General features: G+C 42.4%; 1 protein-coding gene across 1 annotated transcript in view; it reads left to right on the forward strand.

The window, feature by feature from the left end:
- LOC147731529 (sodium channel protein type 2 subunit alpha-like) overlaps positions 1-21,820 on the forward strand; it is an 860,436-nt gene that overhangs the window by 454,687 nt on the left and 383,929 nt on the right. The window contains exon 17 of the mRNA XM_086956593.1: positions 11,423-11,908. Within this exon, the coding sequence (XP_086812719.1) occupies positions 11,423-11,908 (486 nt within the window). The remainder of the gene's footprint in view (positions 1-11,422; positions 11,909-21,820) is intronic.

Raw genomic sequence — 21,820 nt, forward strand, 5'->3', positions numbered from 1 at the left:
CTTTTCATCAATTTCTTCTTTTATTGTTTCATGTACTTAATCTCAGATGTTGGATTCACATCTATCTTTGCATATGATTATCATTGCTCCATGTTGATATCATGTTCAAACGTTAACAAATCTAGCACCTTTCCCGATGCATTTTGGCACACCGCGCCTTTGTCAAGGGATCAATCTGTTAAAATAACAATACATTTAACTAGTTGCTGTGCATTATATTGGCACCAAAATACATTACTACGTTGTTAAATTCAACGTTACAATCACCTAAATAAACAATTCAATCACTCAAATGTACAGTGTTACGTGTTACCTCCTAACTGTTAATAAAATGATGAGTCAGTTTCACTGCGTGTAACTGAGAAATGTCGACTTTGTTGCTCAAACAGCGCTAGGCTTAATGCCTAAAGTTCCGCCTGGATTTATTATTCTGTAACTGTTGCCTGTTTGACTAAACTACGAGTGGGTTTGTAACCTGCCACGTTTATCAAAAGTATAGAAGGAGCTGCGCTTACCGTGGTGGCGTGTTTGGTCCGTTACTCAGTGTCTCTGCGTGGTGCACGCTGAGGTTTCTGCTAATGCGTCAGAGGACGCAACGTCTAAACGTTTTACTACAAACTCGTGACTACGAGCTTGTTCGCTTTTAAAGTGAAACCGTCTCCAAAATGTTTAATGGCTGTGGGCGGACGCATGCGGGTGTTAATTGGTCGCGCTTGCAAGTAAATGTTCGAATCAATGTTGGGTTGTAAATGATTCTAAAAAGATACTTGTGTGAAGGTACCCCTATGCTAATATCACTGTGGTGATATGCGTGGTGGTTTAAAAATGTGACGTGAAGGAAAAGCTAAGGGGTTGGTGCTGTATGATTAGATCAATAGGAGGTTTAATTGGTTCTATATTCTTACTGTTCTGTGCATGTTTATTTACCGCCTATATGTCAAGACCACTAACTGATCTGGCTAGATACATGACTGGTTGGATATCATGAGGAATGCTTGTTCTATACATCAAAGATCATAAATAACACATAAATTCAATTCTTTCTTTAAGACCCTTTGGTTTCATGGTTTGCAAAAAAATATATCCAGTGGTTTTCTCTTTTTAGCAAAACTTTTCTGTTGTCACTTCCAGCAATTCTTTCTACATTTTCTAAGATGCAGGCTTTTAATTGTTCAGTTTGGTGTTGTGCTTCAATGAAGTGGGTTACTACAGTTGACTTCATCATTTTAGTCCGTATGTTGCTTTTGTGCTCGTTGAGTCTGACTTTGAGTTTTCTATCAGGTTGTCCCACGTAATTTTTGCCACATGGACAATTCAGTAGGTATACAATGTTCGTTGAATCACAGGTTCCGTTTACTTTTAATCTGATTTCCTTGCCTGTTATAGGATGCCGGATGCTATCTCCTTTCAAAATGTTCACACAATTATGACAGTTCAAACAAGGTTTTGTACCTTTGTATCTCATGATGGTGGTTTTCCGATTGGTTGGTTTTAATAATTGTCCAATATTTCTAGACCTGGTGTATGCGAACAATGGTTCTTTCGAAAACAACTCTTTGAAGTCCGGTTCCACTGCTAGTAAAGACCAATATTTTTTTATTATTTTTTTGAAAGAATAACTCATGGTTGAAAATTTGCTTACACACGTGATTCTTTGCTCTTCTGTTTTTTTTGCGGTTTTAAATGTGCCCAGGGAGACAGACCAACTTTTCGGATCTGCTAATCATTTATGTTACTTTGACACTTCTGAGTGGGAAGTGATACCCAGGAGCACGTAATATTCAAAATTACCCCAAAGGAATCACGCAGTGCACATCCAGCACCCATTAAGTCATTTGAGATGTCATCAATGATGTCACTGACCATGTCATGCATGATGTACTATGTGACATCATCAGCAGTGTATTGTGGGGGCGCGAGTTATAGTTATCTGAACTAACTATGACAGCCAAATTTTCTGGTTTTGTACAAATGAAATGTCCAACTAACTATAACGTCTCTGAAACCTGTGGATCATTCAGTGAATTTTAAAGGTTTTTTAAATGCTAATTTCTAACTATAACGTCCCTGAAATCTGTGTTTTTTTCAGAGAAAAAAAATATATATATTAGTGATTTAAAGGTTCTAATGTAAGTCATGTTCTAAATAAATAAAAGATGGTGTGGAAAAATCAAGCACCTTCTCTTTTATGTTGGAAGGGCAATCCTTTGAAAATTGTAAAATATCCCTCACACACTGAAACCTGATTTAGTGGCAAAAGGATTGACAGATGCATCACTCATCTGTTGGAATAAAGGTAACGCATTGCTGGAGTCATGTCACAAGCATGACGCAACTCCAGGAATGCTCAGGAATGCATTTTCCTATTTTGCTGCATCCCTCCTTATGTAAGGTTTTGACACAGTGGCGTCGTAGAAGTGGCACAGGCTTTCTTGCGTCGGAACGCCCATATGTGGGGCAGGGCTTTACAATGTTACTCATCTCCCAAGATGCGTTACGTTGTAAATGTGACACAACGTGGCACATTGGTTATGCCGCGGCTGCATCACGAAAGTGACACAATGGCAGGGCTAAACTGCTGCTAACGACTTGTAAATCTCCCTTAAGAATTTTAAAACATACATTACTTAATCTATTTACACTTACTACCAAAATTACTATTTACACTTCATAATCTATATTCCTGTTATATTACATCTGCATCCATTCATATACTTTCATACCACATCTGTTTCAAGTACCACACTCCTCTCTGTGTCACTATGCTCAATGCCACTCCACTCTATTGCACACCACTGTAGGCTGTAACACTCTACACCACTTACTCTATGCCAATCCACTGTATGCCACTCAATTCTACGCTACTCAATTTTACCTCCACCCTACACCACTCTATTCTACACCACTGCACTGTATGCTATTACACTCTACGCTATTCCACTGTATGCCCCCCGCTGTATGCCACTCCACTTTACCGTATTCTACTGTACTGACCTCCACTCTATGAAACTACACTGTACACTAGTCAAGTCTATGCCATTCCACTCTATGCCACTCTAGTGTGCATTACTTCATTGTATGCTATTTCATGGTATGCCATTTCAATCTACATCACTCTGCTGTCGCCACTTCTACTTTATGAAACTCCACTCTGCAAAATTCCACTGTGCGCTGTTCCACTGAACACCAGTCCTCTCCAATCTACGCCACTCCAATGTATGCCATTCCACTTTACGCTATTGCACTTGATGCTATTTCACTGTAGGGCACTCCACCCCACTTTACTTCATTCCACTTTACACTACTCCACTATATGGCACTCCTCTGTACTTCACTCTACTGTACACCACTACACTGAATGTTATTTTACTCTACACCTCTTCACTGTAAGCTGCTCCACTGTATGCCCCTGCACTCTGCAGCACTCCACTCCATGCCACTATATTCTACACTATTACACTCTGTGGCACTCCACTCTCTGCCATCCCACTGTATGGTATTAGCCCATACGCCAGTACAGTCTACCCCATTACTTTCTACATCACTCCAGTCTACAGTATTATACTTTCCTCCACTTCACTCTATGCCACTCCAAAATATGTCACTCTACTATATGCTATTCCACTCGCTGCCACTCCACTGTATGCCACTCCACTCTGTGCAACTCCAATCTACACGATTCTACTGTACTTCAATCCGGTCTATGCCACTTTACTATACACTATTCCACTGTACACCACTCAACTCTATACCACTCCACTCTATATAACTCCACTGTACCCAACTCCAGTGTACGCTATTCCACTATATGCCCTTTCACTGTATGGCACTCCATTCTGTGCCACTACACTGTACACCATTCTATTCGACTCCGCACCACTCTATTGTATGCTATTCCACTCTGCACAACACCACTCTATGCCACTCCACTGTACGCTATTCCATTGTACACCACTCCAAACTACTACAACACACTCTATGACGCTGCACCACTCCACTCTATGCCACTCCAGTCTACGTCAGTCAACTCTATGCTGCTCCACTTTACACTATTCCACTTTTTGCAAATCCACAGTATGCCAATCCACTCTGTACTATTCCACTCTGTGCCACTCTACTGTGCGTCACTTCACAATGCACTATTCCTCTGTGTGCCACTTCACTCTGCACCACTCCATTCAATTCTACTCTACTCTACTCCACTCTATGCCACTCCATGCTACACTATGCCACTCCATCCTACACACTGCCACTCTATGATATTTCACTCCTCACCACTCCACTCTCTGCCACTCCATTCCACACCACTCCATTGTACACTAATCCACTCTATGCCACTCCATTCTGCATTATTCCGCTCGACGCACTCCACTGTAAGGTATTCCACTGTACGCTATCCCACTCTATGCCACTCCACTGTACACTACTCCACTCTACGCCACTCCACTCAATGATGTTTCAGTGTACACCACTCCGTTCTCCCCAACTCCCCTTCATGCCACTCCCCTGTACTCTGCTCAACTACACTGTACTCAATTCTACGAGAATCTATGCTCTTTCACTCTGCCACACTATTTTCCACTCTATAGCACTCCACTGTTCAACACCCTACACAACTCACTGAGAGTCTGCAGCACTATACTCTATACCAATGTACAACACTCTACTCCACTCAATGACATGCTACACTACTTTCTCTATTATATTCAACCACACTTCTCCATACTCTACTCTAAGACATTACTCCTCTCTACTGCACTACTGCACTCTCCACCACTATACTGTATACTACTCTATACCACTCAACTCTATTCTAGTCTGTGCACTCCATTTTGCCATACTGTGCCACGCCACTCCATTGTACAACACTGTAGGCCACTCTTTGGCACTCAACTCTACTCCACCCTACGACACTTTTTGACACTCAACATGCCAATCCACATCACTGTACGCCACACCACTCTACTCTACAACATTTTACTCCATTGAATGCTACACCAGCCCTCTTTACTATACTCCACACCTCTGTATTCTACAACACACTACTCCACTTTATCCCACTCTTTGACACTGTAAAACACTTCACTCTATTCCACTCCACTCTGAATCCCTCTACTTCACTCTCTGCAACACTGCTCTTCAAGATTGTATTACATTCTGTGCCACTATACTACACTGTACTACATGTGATACCCTAAACTTCACTGTACAACCCTCTACTTCACTCTATGCCTCTACATGCCACTGTACAGCTGCTTTCTACTCCACTCTCTGACACTTTTCAACTGTTAGAAATTGGGTTTCTGATTGGCAGAGGTATCCATCCTGTCCAGTCAGGGTAAGTCACTACACAACCTAAATTGTCATGTGCCCCCTCTCTGGAAGCTTAGCACAGAACAGTCAGGTTTAACTTAAGAGGCAATATGCAAAGTATTCGTGTAACACTTAGACAGTAAAACAGTGACAATACTTCACAAAAAGTATCCATACAAGTGTAGAAAAATATAACTACATTTATTAAATATAATAAGACCAAAAATACAAAAATCTAATGTCTAGAAGTCGAGATATGAACTTCTAAAGATTAAATGTATACACAGCTCCTAGAAGTAAATAGCGCTAGAAGAGTCAATTGGTCGTGCAAGACTGGGACAAAGTCAGGAGTTCAGGCTGACAGCGATAGAGCTCAGGTGGGATACAAGACCTACCTGGCCCGCTATCAAAAAGAACACCATTCTAGGTTTACGTCAACAAAGTTGCGGGGTGCAGCAGAATAATGCACCATTGATCCACAGTTGAAGTGATGCACTAGATTTCTCCATTCAACTGCAGCGATGTGACGGGTCAGTGAGCATATTGCCAGTTCCTGTGTCCAGCAGATCCAAACACGATGTGCTGACTTTTTCCTTGCTGTAGAGACGATGCGTCAACCTTCTCCACGCAGCAATGCGTGGTTCCAAGTGCAATGCGGCGGGTCTGAGTGCAATGTGAGGATTCGATTTCTGCAACACTAGAGCGAAGCCCCTAGGTCCATGTTCAAGGGTCCAGGGCTGGATTGGCACCACTTGGCAGGACAACCTCATAAGCAGATGAGCTCAAAGGTTGGAACAGGAGGGTTCTAAGTCTTTTGTGTCCCTGATACTTAGGCAACTGGAGACAAGCCAGCAAACCCTGGGATTCACTCCGGGCTCAGGTGATGCAGGTCCAGTCCTTCTCAACTAGGCAGAGAGAGACCAGCAGGCAGCAGGGCAACACAGCAGGGCAAGGCAAGAGTTCAGAAATCAGCAGTTCCAGCAGAGTGGCAGTCCTTGTGCAGCAGAGCACATCCTCTTCTTTCTGGTAGAATATTCATAGCTCCAGAAGTGTGCTGAAGTTATGATGTTATGAGTCCACTACTTATACTCAGATGTGTCTTTGAAGTGGGGGAAATTTCAAAGAAAGCTTTGCCTTCCACAGAGATCCACTCTTCAAGCCCTGCCTCTAGACTCACTGCAGGGGGCATGCAGCCCTTTGTGTATGTTCAGGGTACATCCTATTGAGATGCAAGTCTGAGGCTGTGTCAAACTCCTCCCTTTCAATCTCCCAGAAAGATCCGGCAGTCACACCTATGAGTTCTTTGTGTATGGCTGTCTCGAGGGAATACACAAAGCCCAGCTGTCACCCAACCCAGACTTAACAGAGACAGGCAAAATGTACTAAATGGCTAAACTAAGTTAATGCAACTTTCTAAAAGTGGCATTTGCTAAACTGTTCTTTAAAATCTAACTTCACCATAAGTTGTGATTTTAAATTGTGAGTCCACCAACACTAAAGTTGAAACCTCCATCTCTTCGCAATTGGGAATTACACTTACAAAGTGTAATAAGGTAATCCCAATGTTATCATATGGAACACATAAGCCTTGCAGTAGTGAAAAACGAAATTTAGAGTTTTTCTCTAGCAGAACGTGTAAAACTTAAAATATCATGATCTACATTTTAAATACATTTCCCCCTGCCCTCTGGTGGATCCAGGGTATACCTTAGAGGTGACCTGTATGTATTAAAATGGAATGTTTTGGCCTGGCAAGAGGTTTTACTTGCTAGATTGACATGACAGTTTAAAACTGCACACACAGGCTCTGCAGTGGCAGGCCTAGAGACATGGTTAAGGGCCTACTTCTGTGGGTTGTACAATTAGTGCTGCAGGTCCATTGATATAAAAGGGGGTGGTGATGGATGGAGCATCTGAACCAATCAAACACTCACACCCAGTCAACAGATCTGGGTTTAATCCATCACCGTTCTTCAGCCCACTCTGCCACCCCAGTTCAGACATGGCCATATGCAAATCAGTCTGACCCTGTGCCTCATGGGAACAGTCCAGCCCGAACTGCCAAGCCATGTCTTCCCTGGGCCGGAAACAAGCTTCCGAGGACCGGTTTCTGGCATTTCAGCCGTCTTCAGCCCAGCTTGCTTGAATCCAGTGGCAAAGTGAGCAAGAGACTCATGTCTGAGCATACCCTGCCAACCTATGGTGAACAGAGCGATACAAAAGGTGGTGGTGATGGACGGAGCATCTGAACCAATCAAACACTCACACCCAGTCAACAGATCTGGGTTTAATCCATCACTGTTCTTTAGTCCACTCTGCCACCCCAGTTCAGACAAGGCCATATGCAAATCAGTCTGACCCTGTGCCTCATGGGAACAGTCCAGCCCGAACTGCCAAGCCATGCCTTCCCTGGACCGGAAACAAGCTTCCGAGGACCAGTTTCTGGCATTTCAGCCTTCTTCAGCCTGGCTTGCTTTATTCCAGTGGCAAAGTGAGCAAGGGACTCATGTCTGAGCATACCCTGCCAACTTATGGCGAACAAAGCGGTACAAAAGGGGGTGGTGATGGACGGAGCATCTGAACCAATCAAAGACTCACACCCAGTCAACCGATCTGGGTTTAATCCATCACCATTCTTTAGCCCACTCTGCCACCCCAGTTCAGACATGGCCATATGAAAATCAGTCTGACCCTGTGCCTCATGGGAATAGTCCAGCCCAAACTGCCAAGCCATGCCTTCCCTGGACCAGAAACAAGCTTCCAAGGACGGTTTCTGGCATTTCAGCCGTCTTCATGCTGGCTTGCTTGAATCCAGTGGCAAAGTGAGCAAGGGACTCACGTCTGAGCATACCCTGCCAACTTATGGCGAACAAAGCGGTACAAAAGGGGGTGGTGATGGACGGAGCATCTGAACCAATCAAAGACTCACACCCAGTCAACCAATCTGGGTTTAATCCATTACCGTTCTTTAGCCCACTCTGCCACCCCAGTTCTGACATGGCCATATGAAAATCAGTCTGACCCTGTGCCTCAAGGGAATAATCCAGCCCAAACTGCCAAGCCATGCCTTCCCTGGACCGGAAACAAGCTTCCAAGGACCGGTTTCTAGCATTTCAGCCGTCTTCAGCCCGGCTTGCTTGAATCCATTGGCAAAGTGAGTAAGGGACTCACGCCTGAGCATACCCTGCCAACTTATGGCGAACAAAGTGGTACAAAAGGGGGTGGTGATGGACGGAGCATCTGAACCGATCAAACTCTCACACCCAGTCAACAGATCTGGGTTGAATCCATCACCGTTCTTTAGCCCACTCTGCCACCTCAGTTCAGACATGGCCATATGATTTGCATTTGGCCATGTCTGAACTAGGGTGGCGTGGAGTGCAAAAAAACGATGGATTTAGGCCCAGATCTCTGTATGGGGTGAATGTATGACATTGTTCTGCATTCTGTCCATCAACTGTTGTTTTTGTATTTGTCACCCCGAGTGGGATGGGTATGCTCAGACGTGAGTCCCATGCTCTCCACACCACTGGAGTCAAGCTATCCTGGCTGAAGACTACTGATAGCCAGAAACCGGTCCTAGGATGCTTGATTACGGTCCAGTGAAGACATGGCTTGGCAGTTCAGGCTATACAGTTCCCATGAGGCACAGGGTCAAGGCTGATTTGCATATGGCCATGTCTGAACTGGGGTGGTGTGGAGTGCAAAATAACGATGGGTTTAGACCCAGATCTCTTACTGGGGTGAATGCATGACATTGTTTTGCATTCTGTCCATCAACTGTTGTTTTTGCTCAGGTCCATTGATAGCATTTAATTCACAGGCACAGGCACAGGGCACATGTAGTGCACTTTACTATGGACTTATAAGTAAATTAGATATGCTAATTGGATATGAGCCAAAGTTGCTATGTTTAGAGGAGAGAGCACATGCACGTTTGCACTGATCAGCAGTGGTAAAGTGCTGAGAGTCCAAAAACCTACAAAAACGCGGTCAGAAAAAGACGTGAAAGAAGTCAAAAACTTTGGGGTGACCCTTCAGAGAGGGTCATTTTCCAACACCAACACTCAACTGCACACAACTCCACTGCACTGTACAAGATGCCATTCCATTTTATGCAAAAGAAACAGTTGATGGACGGAATGCTGGACAAAGCAAACATTCACCCCTAGTCACAAGGATCTGAGTTTAATCCATCATTCCTTTGCTCACCACACCACCCAGCTTGGACCCAGCCATATGCAAATCAGTCTTGACCCTGTGCCTTGTGGGAACAGTCCAGCCCAAACTACCAAGCCAGGTCCTCCCTGGAACGGAAACAAACATCCTGGGACAGGTTTCAGGGCAACACCCTTCATCAGCCAGGCTAGATTGAATCCAGAGTGTAGTGAACACGGGACCCATGTCTGGGCATACCCTTCCCAGGTAGGGCAACATATGCAAAAGAAACAGTTGATGGATGGAATGCTGGACAATGCAAACATTCACCCCTAGTCACAAGGATCTGGGTTTAATCCATCATTATTTTTCTCACCACACCACCCAGTTTTGACCCAGCCATATGCAAATCAGTCTTGACCCTGTTTCTTGTAGTAACAGTCCAGCTCGAATTGCCAAGCCAGGTCCTCCCTGTACTGGAAAAAAATATCATGAGACCGGTTTCAGGGCATCACCCTTCATCAGCCAGGCTAGCTTGAATCCAGCCATGTCTGGGCATACCCTTCCCACTTATGGCGACATATGCAAATTTCATTTTATGACAGCTTACTCGTAACACATGTCCACTCTAGTGCACTTCATGCTACTGTACTTTACAACATGTCATTGCACTGTATGACAGGTTAGTCCATTGATCGATATTGCCAGTCTACTCTACGACATTAGACACTCCACTTCTTCTGAACGACAGTGGACTTTACGGTCTGAAACACAATTGGTTTTTTAAAATTAAAATTCACAGCACAAAAACAAAGATTAAAGCTTTGTTATAGTTAGGAAAACCTTATTTATTATTTCTATACAAACCAAACTTATATTACAATACATTTTAGGAATTTCTAAAGGTATAAGGATATTTTTGATTTGCAATTTACGCACCACCTTTAAATTACACTTATGCCTTTAATTTATAAATTACGCAACAGATTCACATTATAATAACTGATGCACCTCCATGCACAGTGTATTCAACTCAAAATAACATTCCCCATCTTCTATGGCCTGAAAGGCAAACCATTGTCGTTGAAGCCAGAGCCATTAGCTTTCCCATTCTTAGGGCTAGAGTACATGCACTGTGGCATTACTAAGCAGTCTCACAAGCATTGTCTTAATATCAGGAAAATTACAGTCTAGAAAAATAACAGGAAATCAAACTATGAAGCTTGTACATTTTTAATTCACTCCATTCTGGTATTCATGTTTCTGACTTTCAGAATCTTAAATTCAATAGTAGAGATAAAATGAAATCTTAGAAGCCCTTAGTCTGTTGACACAGAAACAGCACATGCAATTTAAACCTTTTCATGAACACATTTGAAAAGGACGGGAATTGATTACATTTCCAAGGCATCACTGCTTAGAATACTCACTGCCTTGTCCACCTGAGCAGATGTGCTCACATATAACATTATGCCATACATATCTGATATTAAATCTAATTGAGAGTATAAATTTAGGATTTGAGAACACAAAAGCTGAATTTACACTCACTGGGTGTGAAATTGGCTTTGTGAATCAGGGCTCAACCATCTCATTGTCACACATAGGAGGGATCCCAGAATACAACACATGGACAAAAGCACTTAAATACTTACTGGTGTCATGGCTCACATTATTCATATCATGACACCGCTTTTTTCTTACGCAGTAAGTGCAGTCACTATTATTTTTATGCCCTGTGCTGGATGGCTACATACTTTGCAAAGTGATATCAAGGCCGTCAAAGGTTTGAAGTGTGTTATTGATGGTTTAATGAAACAAATTTTAGGAAATTGGTGTTGTCACATCTATTTCAAACTGCATGCATTTTAATATACATATGCAGTAATGGAGTTACCTATTATGCCTGAGAAAGGATTCTTATTTTTACCTCTCTTTATTAAATTTCTAGGTGTTGAACCTGTTCCTTGCCTTGCTACTGAGCTCATTTAGCTCAGACAACCTTACCGCGACAGAAGATGATAATGAAATGAACAATCTCCAAATTGCAGTGGCAAGAATGCACATTGGAATTGCTTATGTGAAAAAGAGCGTGAGAGAATTCTTTGAAAACACTTTTGTTAAGAAGAAAAAAGGTTTAGATGAGCTCAAACCACTTGAGGATATGCAGAACCAGAAGGATGGCTGCATAACCAACCACACCACAGTGGAACTCACCAAAGATTTTGACTATCTCAAAGATGGGAAACCAACCATTGGCACAGGTGTAATTGGCGGCAGTGTGGACAAGTATATTATCGATGAGAGTGATTACATGTCCTTTATACATAACCCAAGCCTCACTGTAACAGTGCCTATCGCTGTGGGAGAATCTGATTTTGAAAACCTAAATACCGAAGAATTTAGCAGTGAATCAGATATTGAAGAAAGCAAGGAGGTAAGGCATTAATATATTGTTTTATTGTAAAAGTTTAGGATGTATCTATTGTGGTTAAACTGATAAATGTTCAACTCTGATTTTCTAAACAACGACATTTTAGTTACTTAAGCCAGACACTATATGATAATGATGAGAGAGAATGCATGTAGAGCATAACTGAGCAAGCGATCATAAATGTTGAGTGGGTCATTTTAGTTTTAATATGTTAACAGTCTGTACATGCACTTTCAACTAGCTTAATTTAAAGATGTGGTTTGCCAGCCTCATTTGGAAGTGGGAAAATTGAATGGCCTCTACTGGTGGAGCTCACTTTAGACTTCACAGTAAATGCTTCTGCACTGCTTTCAATGAATGTTCAGAGGTCTCCCCTTAAATAGGGATCTCTAAATAGGGTGGGTTGTGATCTCCAAAGGTAGGAGGGCTGACAGGCCATACTTATAGATCTGGATGTCACTGAGTGTCAGTCATAAGTAGGCTGTCCAGTTCTTTGGTTTAAACCTATAATAACTGATAAAACCCCACCGAAAGGGAAATAGCCCTCACCAGTGTAAACATATAAACACTGAAAAAACACCTGCACAACCACAAACTAAATGCCATTCAAATAATGGAAAAGGAGAGTGAAAGAGTCATTTTTGTCTTCCTGAAGGGGCCAATACAATGTAACTGTGTCATTCAAGCTAGCAGCTAGAAAGAATGGGCTAACATTATTTTGCTTGGTTGTTGTTGTTTAGGGATGTCACAAAAATATTGTTTCTTCTTCCTTTTGCTTTTTTCAGTTTTGTGTTCTTTGGTCTAAAGATGCAGGGCGTGGAAGCATGTTTTGGCTCTTGTTTAATTATTTTATCAACTGTAGAGAATCAGGAAATATCAAAATCATATTTGATATTTTGCCTGCATTTGCCTGCGTTTGATTCTTTCATTGGTTTCATAAGAATCTTCCCCAATATGTGCCATCACATTTACCAATAGAGAGTGGGTAAAAACCCTTGATACATCAGCCCCCAGTTTGTAGTGAGTCAGTGTTGATGGTGAATTGAAGACACCTCAGGCTTTAAACATTCAAAGCAAGGTATAGTGACAAGTATATGTGAAACCAAGTATATGTGAAACCAAGTATCTTGGATAGTAGTGAAAACATGACACCAGACTTTTGGAAAACATGGAACACATTGTCACTTGGAATGCTGCTGCAAAAAGGTTCTTTCCAAGTTTAACAAAGATTGGAGTGATATTGTTTGTATTTGGAGTGATTCAGCTTCATATATGACAAAGTTGTGTGATGACCTGTTAAAATCGATATCTGAGCTGAAGTGCTTCCCTTTAGGAGATACTTGCCACCTGTTAGATGGGATGCTGAAAGCATCTTTACAATCTTCAGAGTTAATGAAGAATGCTATTGACTTATTAGTCCATTCTGGTGCAATGTTTAGTTATGCACAGGACTAAAACTAAAATATTTCTCATTTTGTGCTTTGTGTGGCATCAAAGAAAGAGCTATCCCACCTGTTTACCTTAGTTGTTGGTTCTCAGTCCAAGGGGCTGTGAATGCTATATTATCCATGTGGCAACCGTTTACAGAATTAATGCTGAGTGATGATGCCAAAGGCAAGAAAAGTGAGGATCTTTGGTCGCATATTGCTAGTGATGTGAAACAAAGTGCACTGTACTGCATTCTTAGATTTTTACAGGAAAACATAACTGCTGTGGTGGACATAATAAAAAAAACCTTGTCTGACAAGTGTTCAGCAAAATTGATGTAGATGTTAAACATCTCCTTGAGAGTAGGCTGGGCGACACCTTTAGTGACTGGAACTGCAACATTTTCCATGTTATAGTGCTTGCCACTTGGTAAGCAAAGCAATGTTCAAGAGCAATTCAGGAACTTTTATTTTCCAATGTATGAGAAATGGCTTGCATTGATGCTTAGAAATGTCCCTTCACCAACCAATGCATTTGAAGTCAATGAAACCTCACTGTGGTACTCTGTACAAGTTCTATATCCCTTCTGTAAAGGGGAATTTTTCCTATACTTTCAAAAGTGCTGCTTCAGTTTTTACCGCTTCAATAACTCTATGGGCATAAGTGCCCAGTTCAACACAAATGTTGCAGAACCTGCCCAGAGAATGGCAATCTTCAAGTGCACCAGTATTTCCACGGAAAGCAGTCACTGGCCAGAGTTAGCAAATCGTGTACTGGCTGTTTTGGCGTTGCCTGTCTCAAGTGTTAATATTGAGTGGCCTTTTCACCGATAACATTTTACATTGGAAGGAAAAAGTAAGTGCGCATGACCAAAGACTCACTGAAGAAGTATTGTATGATGTACTACAATAAGTTAGATTTGGAATATTGAATTTGGACCTCATATACACTGTACGTACACTGACTATATACCATGCATTATCAGTGCAGAAATCAAGCAATAATAAAAACAAAACTTTCCATAAACACTGGAAAAAACACTGTTTTTGTTTCTTTTTAATGGCACGAAAATGTGTAACCACTGATAAACACTGTTTTTTAAGGTATTGAAATCACTGGAAAACACTGAAAAATCCCCACCAAAATTTACCAAAAATAGAAACTGAAAACAGTAAAGCCTAGTCATAAGTGAGATATGAGCAGACGGGTAAAAGACACAGCAAAAAAGAATAATAATTGTCCATTCACTTCCTCTTCTCCTTGGGGGTTTCTTTCTGCTGCCCCCCTTTACCAGAAATGGTTCCCTTCCTGGCAGAGGATAGATAGCATATACACCTTTATTCTGAGAACTTGTATACCATTAACGAAAATGAAAGGAAGATGGTGGACATGTGTGGATGTGGAATGACAGAGTCTCAATAATTCTGGAAAATAGGAGACATTGAAGTGGCTTGCTAAGGAAAGGAGGTGGGCAGCTATTGCTCCAAGGAAGGTGAAGAAGAAGATCTCACAGAAGTTATGTTTGAGTTTGGCATTGGTTGAAAGCTTTTGATTCTAAATGTAGTCCTATATTTTGGAATGTTGAATCCAAAGATACTTTGTATAGTCAGACCTCTATAGCTCCTGAAGATGTTTGGTATGCGTTTAAGTAAACGCAAACATGGAAACATATCTGGTTACCGATGGCAAGTAGTATATAGTAAATGTTTATCTATGGGAAGTAAACCATGAAAATAAGATCTGTAATGAAGATGCTCATGAATATTGATTTAAAGGGTGATGTTTTGACTTATTCTGGTGGATTTAAGAAAGAAAAGGTAATTTTGTTTGCCTGTAGAAAAGATGCATCCTATATGGAAGATTAAATAATTTAGGGTTTTTCAAATCGGGGGATAGAATCTGCGTAATCATGTGCAGCATTTGCCATATCCCAAATGAGGAACCTTAGGGGTCATTTAGAGTAGTCAGACTGTATTCCATTCTGCCAAGGCAGCTAAAACATAGACTCCACCTATGTGGTGGAAAGCAATGTCTCTTGAAAGAATCTGATGCCTTGTGGCTCCTCTGAAGATCCTTTAAGTTTACAGATTAGCTGCAATGCTTCATGCACCTTCTAAGCAAACATTTTGTTTTTAAAAAATAAACTCCCAACACAGCGATTTGTATCTAAAAATAAAGATCTAATGACCATGACTCACAGGAGTTTTCTACCGTAATGAGAGGGCAACTTTTATCCATTTATTTTTAAAGGACTACAAGACTTTTCCAGCTCTCCCAAATAGAAAAGAAATACATCATAAAAACCTGCCCTACATAGGGCAGATAGTCTGAGGTATTAGAAATGACTGCACAATGTCCATGTGACCTCTGGTGTAAGGTTTCTTTCACCAGCGCCAACAGGACTCTGCTAGCAGAAACATGATGGTTCACCCATTTCCAAACAGAACAGGCAGACCTTTGGTTTGGCATACTGTTCTCTGTGACATTAGTAGCAGAGTACCCTGTCCACCAGAAGCTAAATAGCCCTTTCATATTTTTATTTGTGGATTGGGCTCATCTTGTTTAAGGAATAATAGTTTCAATGCAATTTATTTCAATTCATAATTCTTTATTCATCTGTCAGAGACCCACATAAAAAGAAAACATACAAATGCTACACACATTAATACAAGTCATAACAAATTACCGGTATGTAAATATTTAGAAATACCATGGTTCAATTTCATAAGAATCCTACCTTCAGAAAAAGAAAATTATTTAAAAAAGAATCTTACCTTGAAACGTACCTTGAAAAATATTATATAGTTCACAAATAATTATCAATAGAAAGATTACCTCTGGTAAACAAAACAGCTGAGCCAACCCTACAATACACCTCTTCATACCCTCGCAGTTGAAAATGTCTGAGCCCTCCTCTACATTACACATTTTTGTTTCTTTAAAAGTTGACTTAAATATTTTTTGGTATAAATAACATAATAATTACAGAAAAAGATAAAATAGAATAGTGACTGGTCTGAGACCCTGACAAAGACAAACATGAATAGAAGAATCATAAAAATGGCCTAACATGAAGCACCATAAATATTTAGTCGTCCCTGCCCTGAAGCAAAACAGCAATGACCTTTCCCAATTCCAGGGTGCTAACAGTGAATACCATTCAATGCCAATCTGCGTCTTCAAATTGACATAGACATTTTCAGTAGGTTTACTGGACTCCACATTACTCATGTTAAAACCTCTACTTTCAAGAAACAATGAGCTTGCTAACTTTATCCAACATATTAATAGAAGTCAGGTTGTCAAACAAAAGAATAGCCCAACTCTAAGAAGCTTCTATTAACATAGACAAGCCATGGGATGCTGAGTCCTTTATCACAAGCGAGACTGTCTTTTCTAATTGAATGATCCATGCTGGCTCCTGGTTTCAGCCAAAGAGATAGCCAAGACAATGGACCGAATTCAATTCAGGCTTCTTAATAGGGAAAACCAAGTTCCTTGTGACAGACAAAATGTGAAACTGAGGTAGGCCCTAAAAGGAGTCCCCTGCAAAAAAGATTCTCCTCAACCTGCAGTACATAATAGTTGGCATAATCCTAAACGCAAAGACCCTGCTTCATACACAGCACTGGTGAAAACTGAGGGGTATATTCATAAGGAGCTTTCGTGGAATTAATGGCACTTTAGTGCAGCCAAAGCCTGGATAAATTTACCTCCTGATTCACAAGCTGGTGCTAACAGCCCACAGCACCAGTTTTCCCGCAAAAGCAGCCACAAAAAACATCGCCACAGAGTACCCCTGCAACTATCGCTAATGAGATGCAGAGTGGGCGTTCCCATGAAAAAAGCAGCAACAGCACCACACCTCAACATTCACAATGGTCACCGAGATTGGCGATAAGAATACAAAACACGTGATAAGGCATTAGCAGCAGGATTTTTACACCTGCTCTGACCTGGTGTAAAGTTGGACGGCAGCCTGCACCACAATAGGGAGCCCAGTCCAGGGTGACATCGGACGTCTAACAGATGCCATGGACCAAGGGTCACAACACCCACCACAACCACACCCAGGACCCTCCCCGGGCCCCCCCCCCCCAGGCAAAAACATGCCACAAAAGCTACACCGAACCATGTAACAAAAAATTCCGCCTGATGTTGCACAATCACAACTAGTGATATGCATGTGTCGGCACAGAAATGACCATCACACATTCACTATCGAAGCAAACAATTAGACTTTATTGAAACAACACAGAAATCAAATTAACCCCTCCCACGCCGATGACGAGCTCAGCTCGTCATCAGCCACGGTGCTCGTGTGCTGATGACGAGCTGAGCTCGTCATGGCCACTAGAACGCTCGCACGCTGGGATAATTCCCCTGCTGTGCTGAGCGTTCTAAGGAAACAGGTGTGGCTGTGACGAGCTCAGCTCGTCATGAGCACAGGAGCACTGTAGCTCATGACGAGCTGAGCTCGTCATGAGAAACGGGGCGCTGTGCGTGCCCACCCACCCCCAAGCACAGCAGGAAAATTACCCCAGCAGCCAAGGGGTTAAGACACATGGCGGCTCCCCTCGACACATTCCGTAGGTCACAGCCTGCAAGACCATAAACATGATGAGAAGGAGTGTCCTGCGCACATCAAAGGACAGAGGGAGAGTGAAGGAGAGAATAAAAGAGGGAGAGAGCGAGGGAGAGTGAGAGAGAGAAGAAGAGAGTGAGAGAGAGAGAGAGAGAGAGAGAAGAAGAGAGGGGAGAGTGAGATAGAAGAAGAGAGGGGGAGTGAGACAGAGAAGAAGAGAAGGAGAGAGAGAGAGAAGAAGAGAGGGGAGAGAGAGAGAGAGATGAAGAGAGGGAGAGAGAGAGGGAGAGAAGAAGAGAGGGGGAGAGAGATAGCTTGTCCTGCGCACTCAGCCCACACTACTCACCTGCTGCCACCGGTGTGTCTCCAACCACTTGCCGGTACATATAGCAGCACACCAGGTCCCACATCTGAGACAGCGCTATCATCTGAAACAGAGTCCAGAGACATGACTGGCATAATACACACACTTGCACAAGACAATATCACCCGCCCGCACATGCACACCCAGGCAGAGGCACCTCAGCACCTCCCGCCGTCCATCAGAGCATTCCCACCCACGCACACCCCAGCCTCAATGCTCACCTTCCACCACCGGTGTGTAGACTGCAGGTCCCACCAAGTGCCGCTGCAAGCCACAAGGCCGGGTCGCGCAGACATGGCACCCTCAACACCATGGATCCACCCTGCTCTGGCAACCATGTTACACGTCTGGTGCTGGGACTCTATTACACCATGGCATGGTATGAACCAGGGCACCCGGCAACATCGCAGCCTGCACAGCCGCTCAGCCCAATGGGTGCCCAATAGGTGCCACTAACTCTGTGATCCCAGAAGCGAAGCCACATTGCTGTCCGGCTGAGTGAGGGGTAGGACATCCGTCGACCCGCTTCTGACGGAACTGACACTTCACTTTAGTCTCTACACCAGCCAGTACTGATGCTGTGCGTCCTTGACCCTAATTGGGTTGTTTTTAGATCTACAGGTACCACTTTTTAGGGTGCTGTAAGGGTGGTCATTACCTCACTTCACCTAGTTGTTGACCACCACTAAAAAGTGTAGGTAGATCCTATTTGGTCCTGAAGAATCGTCATCTAATTGATAAAAGGGCAAGAAACGTGTTGACCCATATCACAAGCATATAACCTCACATACTTAGAGTGAAGATACGTGTCTTCTTTACTTTTAATTAGGGTGGTGGGCATATTTCGTTAAAATTATTTTGAGTGGACCCCTATTCCCTATTTTAATCCACATCCCTACACATCACTATCACCTACACTGATCTAGGGCCCTCACACGCACTTCACCCTACGGCATAAGGAATAAAGATCTCTCCCAAGAAGGCCCTGTCTCTGGTGCCGATCGGGTATTGAAGGACTGACCCTATAAGGAGCAGACCCGATGATGAAGCAAGGATACCTAGCTGGCTGGGTGCGTGAGGGTCTTTTTCTGAAAGGAGGAGACTCTCCTGACTTCTAACTCTATACCACTATGTGGAGCCCCTGATCATACACAACTACCTGCTCAGAGGCATAGCTAGATCGCTAGAACTTGTGGCACCTGGGGATATCCCTCGGATTGCCGCCGCGGGGGGGGGGGGTGTTGGCGAAAAAGGACGGCGGGCACTTGAAAGAGGTCTGAGAGACACTTAGTATTGCAGCTAATAGTTACCTCGATCATGCAAGTTACATGAACATACATGACGTGGTCCAAGGCTACACAGTTGAATACACCGATGACTGGCAGTACAAGAGAGAACACACAGATGCATGATCTATCTGGGGACTCAGAAAAAACGCATGTGACATCCATCCGAGCTGCATGAACAATTACCTGCTAATCCCCTCAGCACAATGCAAATATGCACATTCATGACACTGTTCAGGGATCCATCATCTACAGCTAACATTAAATAACCATACATCATGGTCCGCCCATTAAAGCAGTGTGGACCTGCACAAACGTGATGTGCTCTGGGGACCCAAGACCAACGTAACAGTGTCAAAGCCTGTGATTCTTTATCTTTCAAAAACAGCAAATTAATTATTCTCAGGGAATGACTCAGGGGAAGGACTTTGCTTGTCAGAAAATTCAGGCTGAAGCATGGGTCAAATTATGTAACAGTGTTGACTAAATTATGCAACAAGAAAAAGCAAACTATGCAGCATAATGCGGCACATTATGTGATAGTATTAGTTCATGATTTTTATATTTTTATATTTTTACGCTTGCTAACACTAGACATAGATTGCACTTCATTGGGACCAGTTTAACTCCAGAATATAGCAATAAGCAATCAGAAGGTGACCAGTCAACCTTTGGAAAGAACCTTTGACTCAGCTCCACCACGTGTCAATGTAATTTTATAACTTTTGAACCATATGAGCTAAAAACAACCTCTTTAAAAATCTGCAGATTATGCAGAAGATAATGGATTATGTGGCAAATGTGGCAAATCCATAGGTATGTGATAAATGCCACGCCTGCACAATCACATAATTCGAGTGGCCCTGCCCATAGGTCCCTGCTCAAGGAATCATTCTATCACTTATAACAATCGACATAGAAATTATTGTGGTGTGAATTAATGATGAATAGAATATTTTTTTCATTTAGCTAATGGGAAGATAAAACATATTTTTGTTTTACTTTTTCCTTTAGTTTATTTTTATGTAATACTGCAAATTAGTAATGGCCTCAGAGTAGGAAGAAATACAAAAAAAAAACCTGAGTAAATCTGTATTCTAATTATAAACACATTTTCACTAACTTTTTTGGGAAAAGAAAATCCTTTGCAAAGCGTTTCTGCCATATCACTTTTTGCAACTCCTAGGTACCTTGTGATGGAAGCCTGCAGCCTCTTTAGTTTGAGTGAGTGAAAGTGTTCAGTATGCCTGTGCGGTTCACTGGCACATCATAGCACTTACTATCCCTGCTGATTTCACACCTGTCCTCAAGCCTGAAACTAGAGCATGTCAATGGTTAATAATTAAATAAAATGCGGCAGGGCACAATGGGGCTTAAAGCCACTGTGAGACATTAGGATGAAAAAAGCTCATTTTCCAGTTCACAATGGCCTAGGGTGAGCCAGGGCAATCTTTGGGTGGGCATGGCCCACCTTCTAGAACCGGGCCTGGTTGTAGGTATTACTATTGTAATTGCATTTATATAGCGCTTACTACCCCTGACAAGGCATCAAAGCACTTTTTCGGCAAGTAGCACGCTACCCCGGGACCCATAGAGGATTAGTGTTGAATTTGTATAGTGAAACATGCTAGTAAATTTTAAGTGGTGGATAGGTTGGTCAGTTATAGGTTAGTCAGTTATTTGGATTCGGATTCGGAAACATAGCAGAATCTTGAAGCATGCTACCCATAAAGGATTAGTGCTGAATTCGGATGGTGAAATATGAAAGTAATTTGAGTGGTGTATATTAGTCAGTTATTTGGAGTGAGAAGGGTAGTGGAGGGATAAAAGGGAAGAAAGGTTTGCATTCATGTAGCACCTGTTACCCCTGCTGGGTGTTAAAGCGCTTTTCTGGCGAGCAGGACACAACTCTGGAACCCTAAAGGATTAGTGTTGAAAATTAGTATACTGAAGAATGAAGTAATTTGAGTGGTGGATACGTTTTTCAGTTATTTGGACAGAGAAGGTTGAGGGATAGAAGAGGGAAAGAGGGTTGTATTTATATAGCGCTTGCTACCCTTGATGGGGTTTTGAGGAGTTTCACTGGCGAGTAGCACACTACTCTGGAACCCATAAAGGACTAGTGGTGAATTAGTATAGTAAAAAATATAGAAATTGAGAAGTGAACATGTTAGTCTGGTAATTTTGAGGGGAAGAGTCAGAGGGAAGAGTTTATAAAGGTTTGTTTTAGGGGATCGGTTTAGTAAACAGAG

The sequence above is a fragment of the Lissotriton vulgaris genome, chromosome 2_1 (genome assembly GCF_964263255.1).
Source record: "Lissotriton vulgaris chromosome 2_1, aLisVul1.2, whole genome shotgun sequence".
Taxonomy (NCBI): domain Eukaryota; kingdom Metazoa; phylum Chordata; class Amphibia; order Caudata; family Salamandridae; genus Lissotriton; species Lissotriton vulgaris.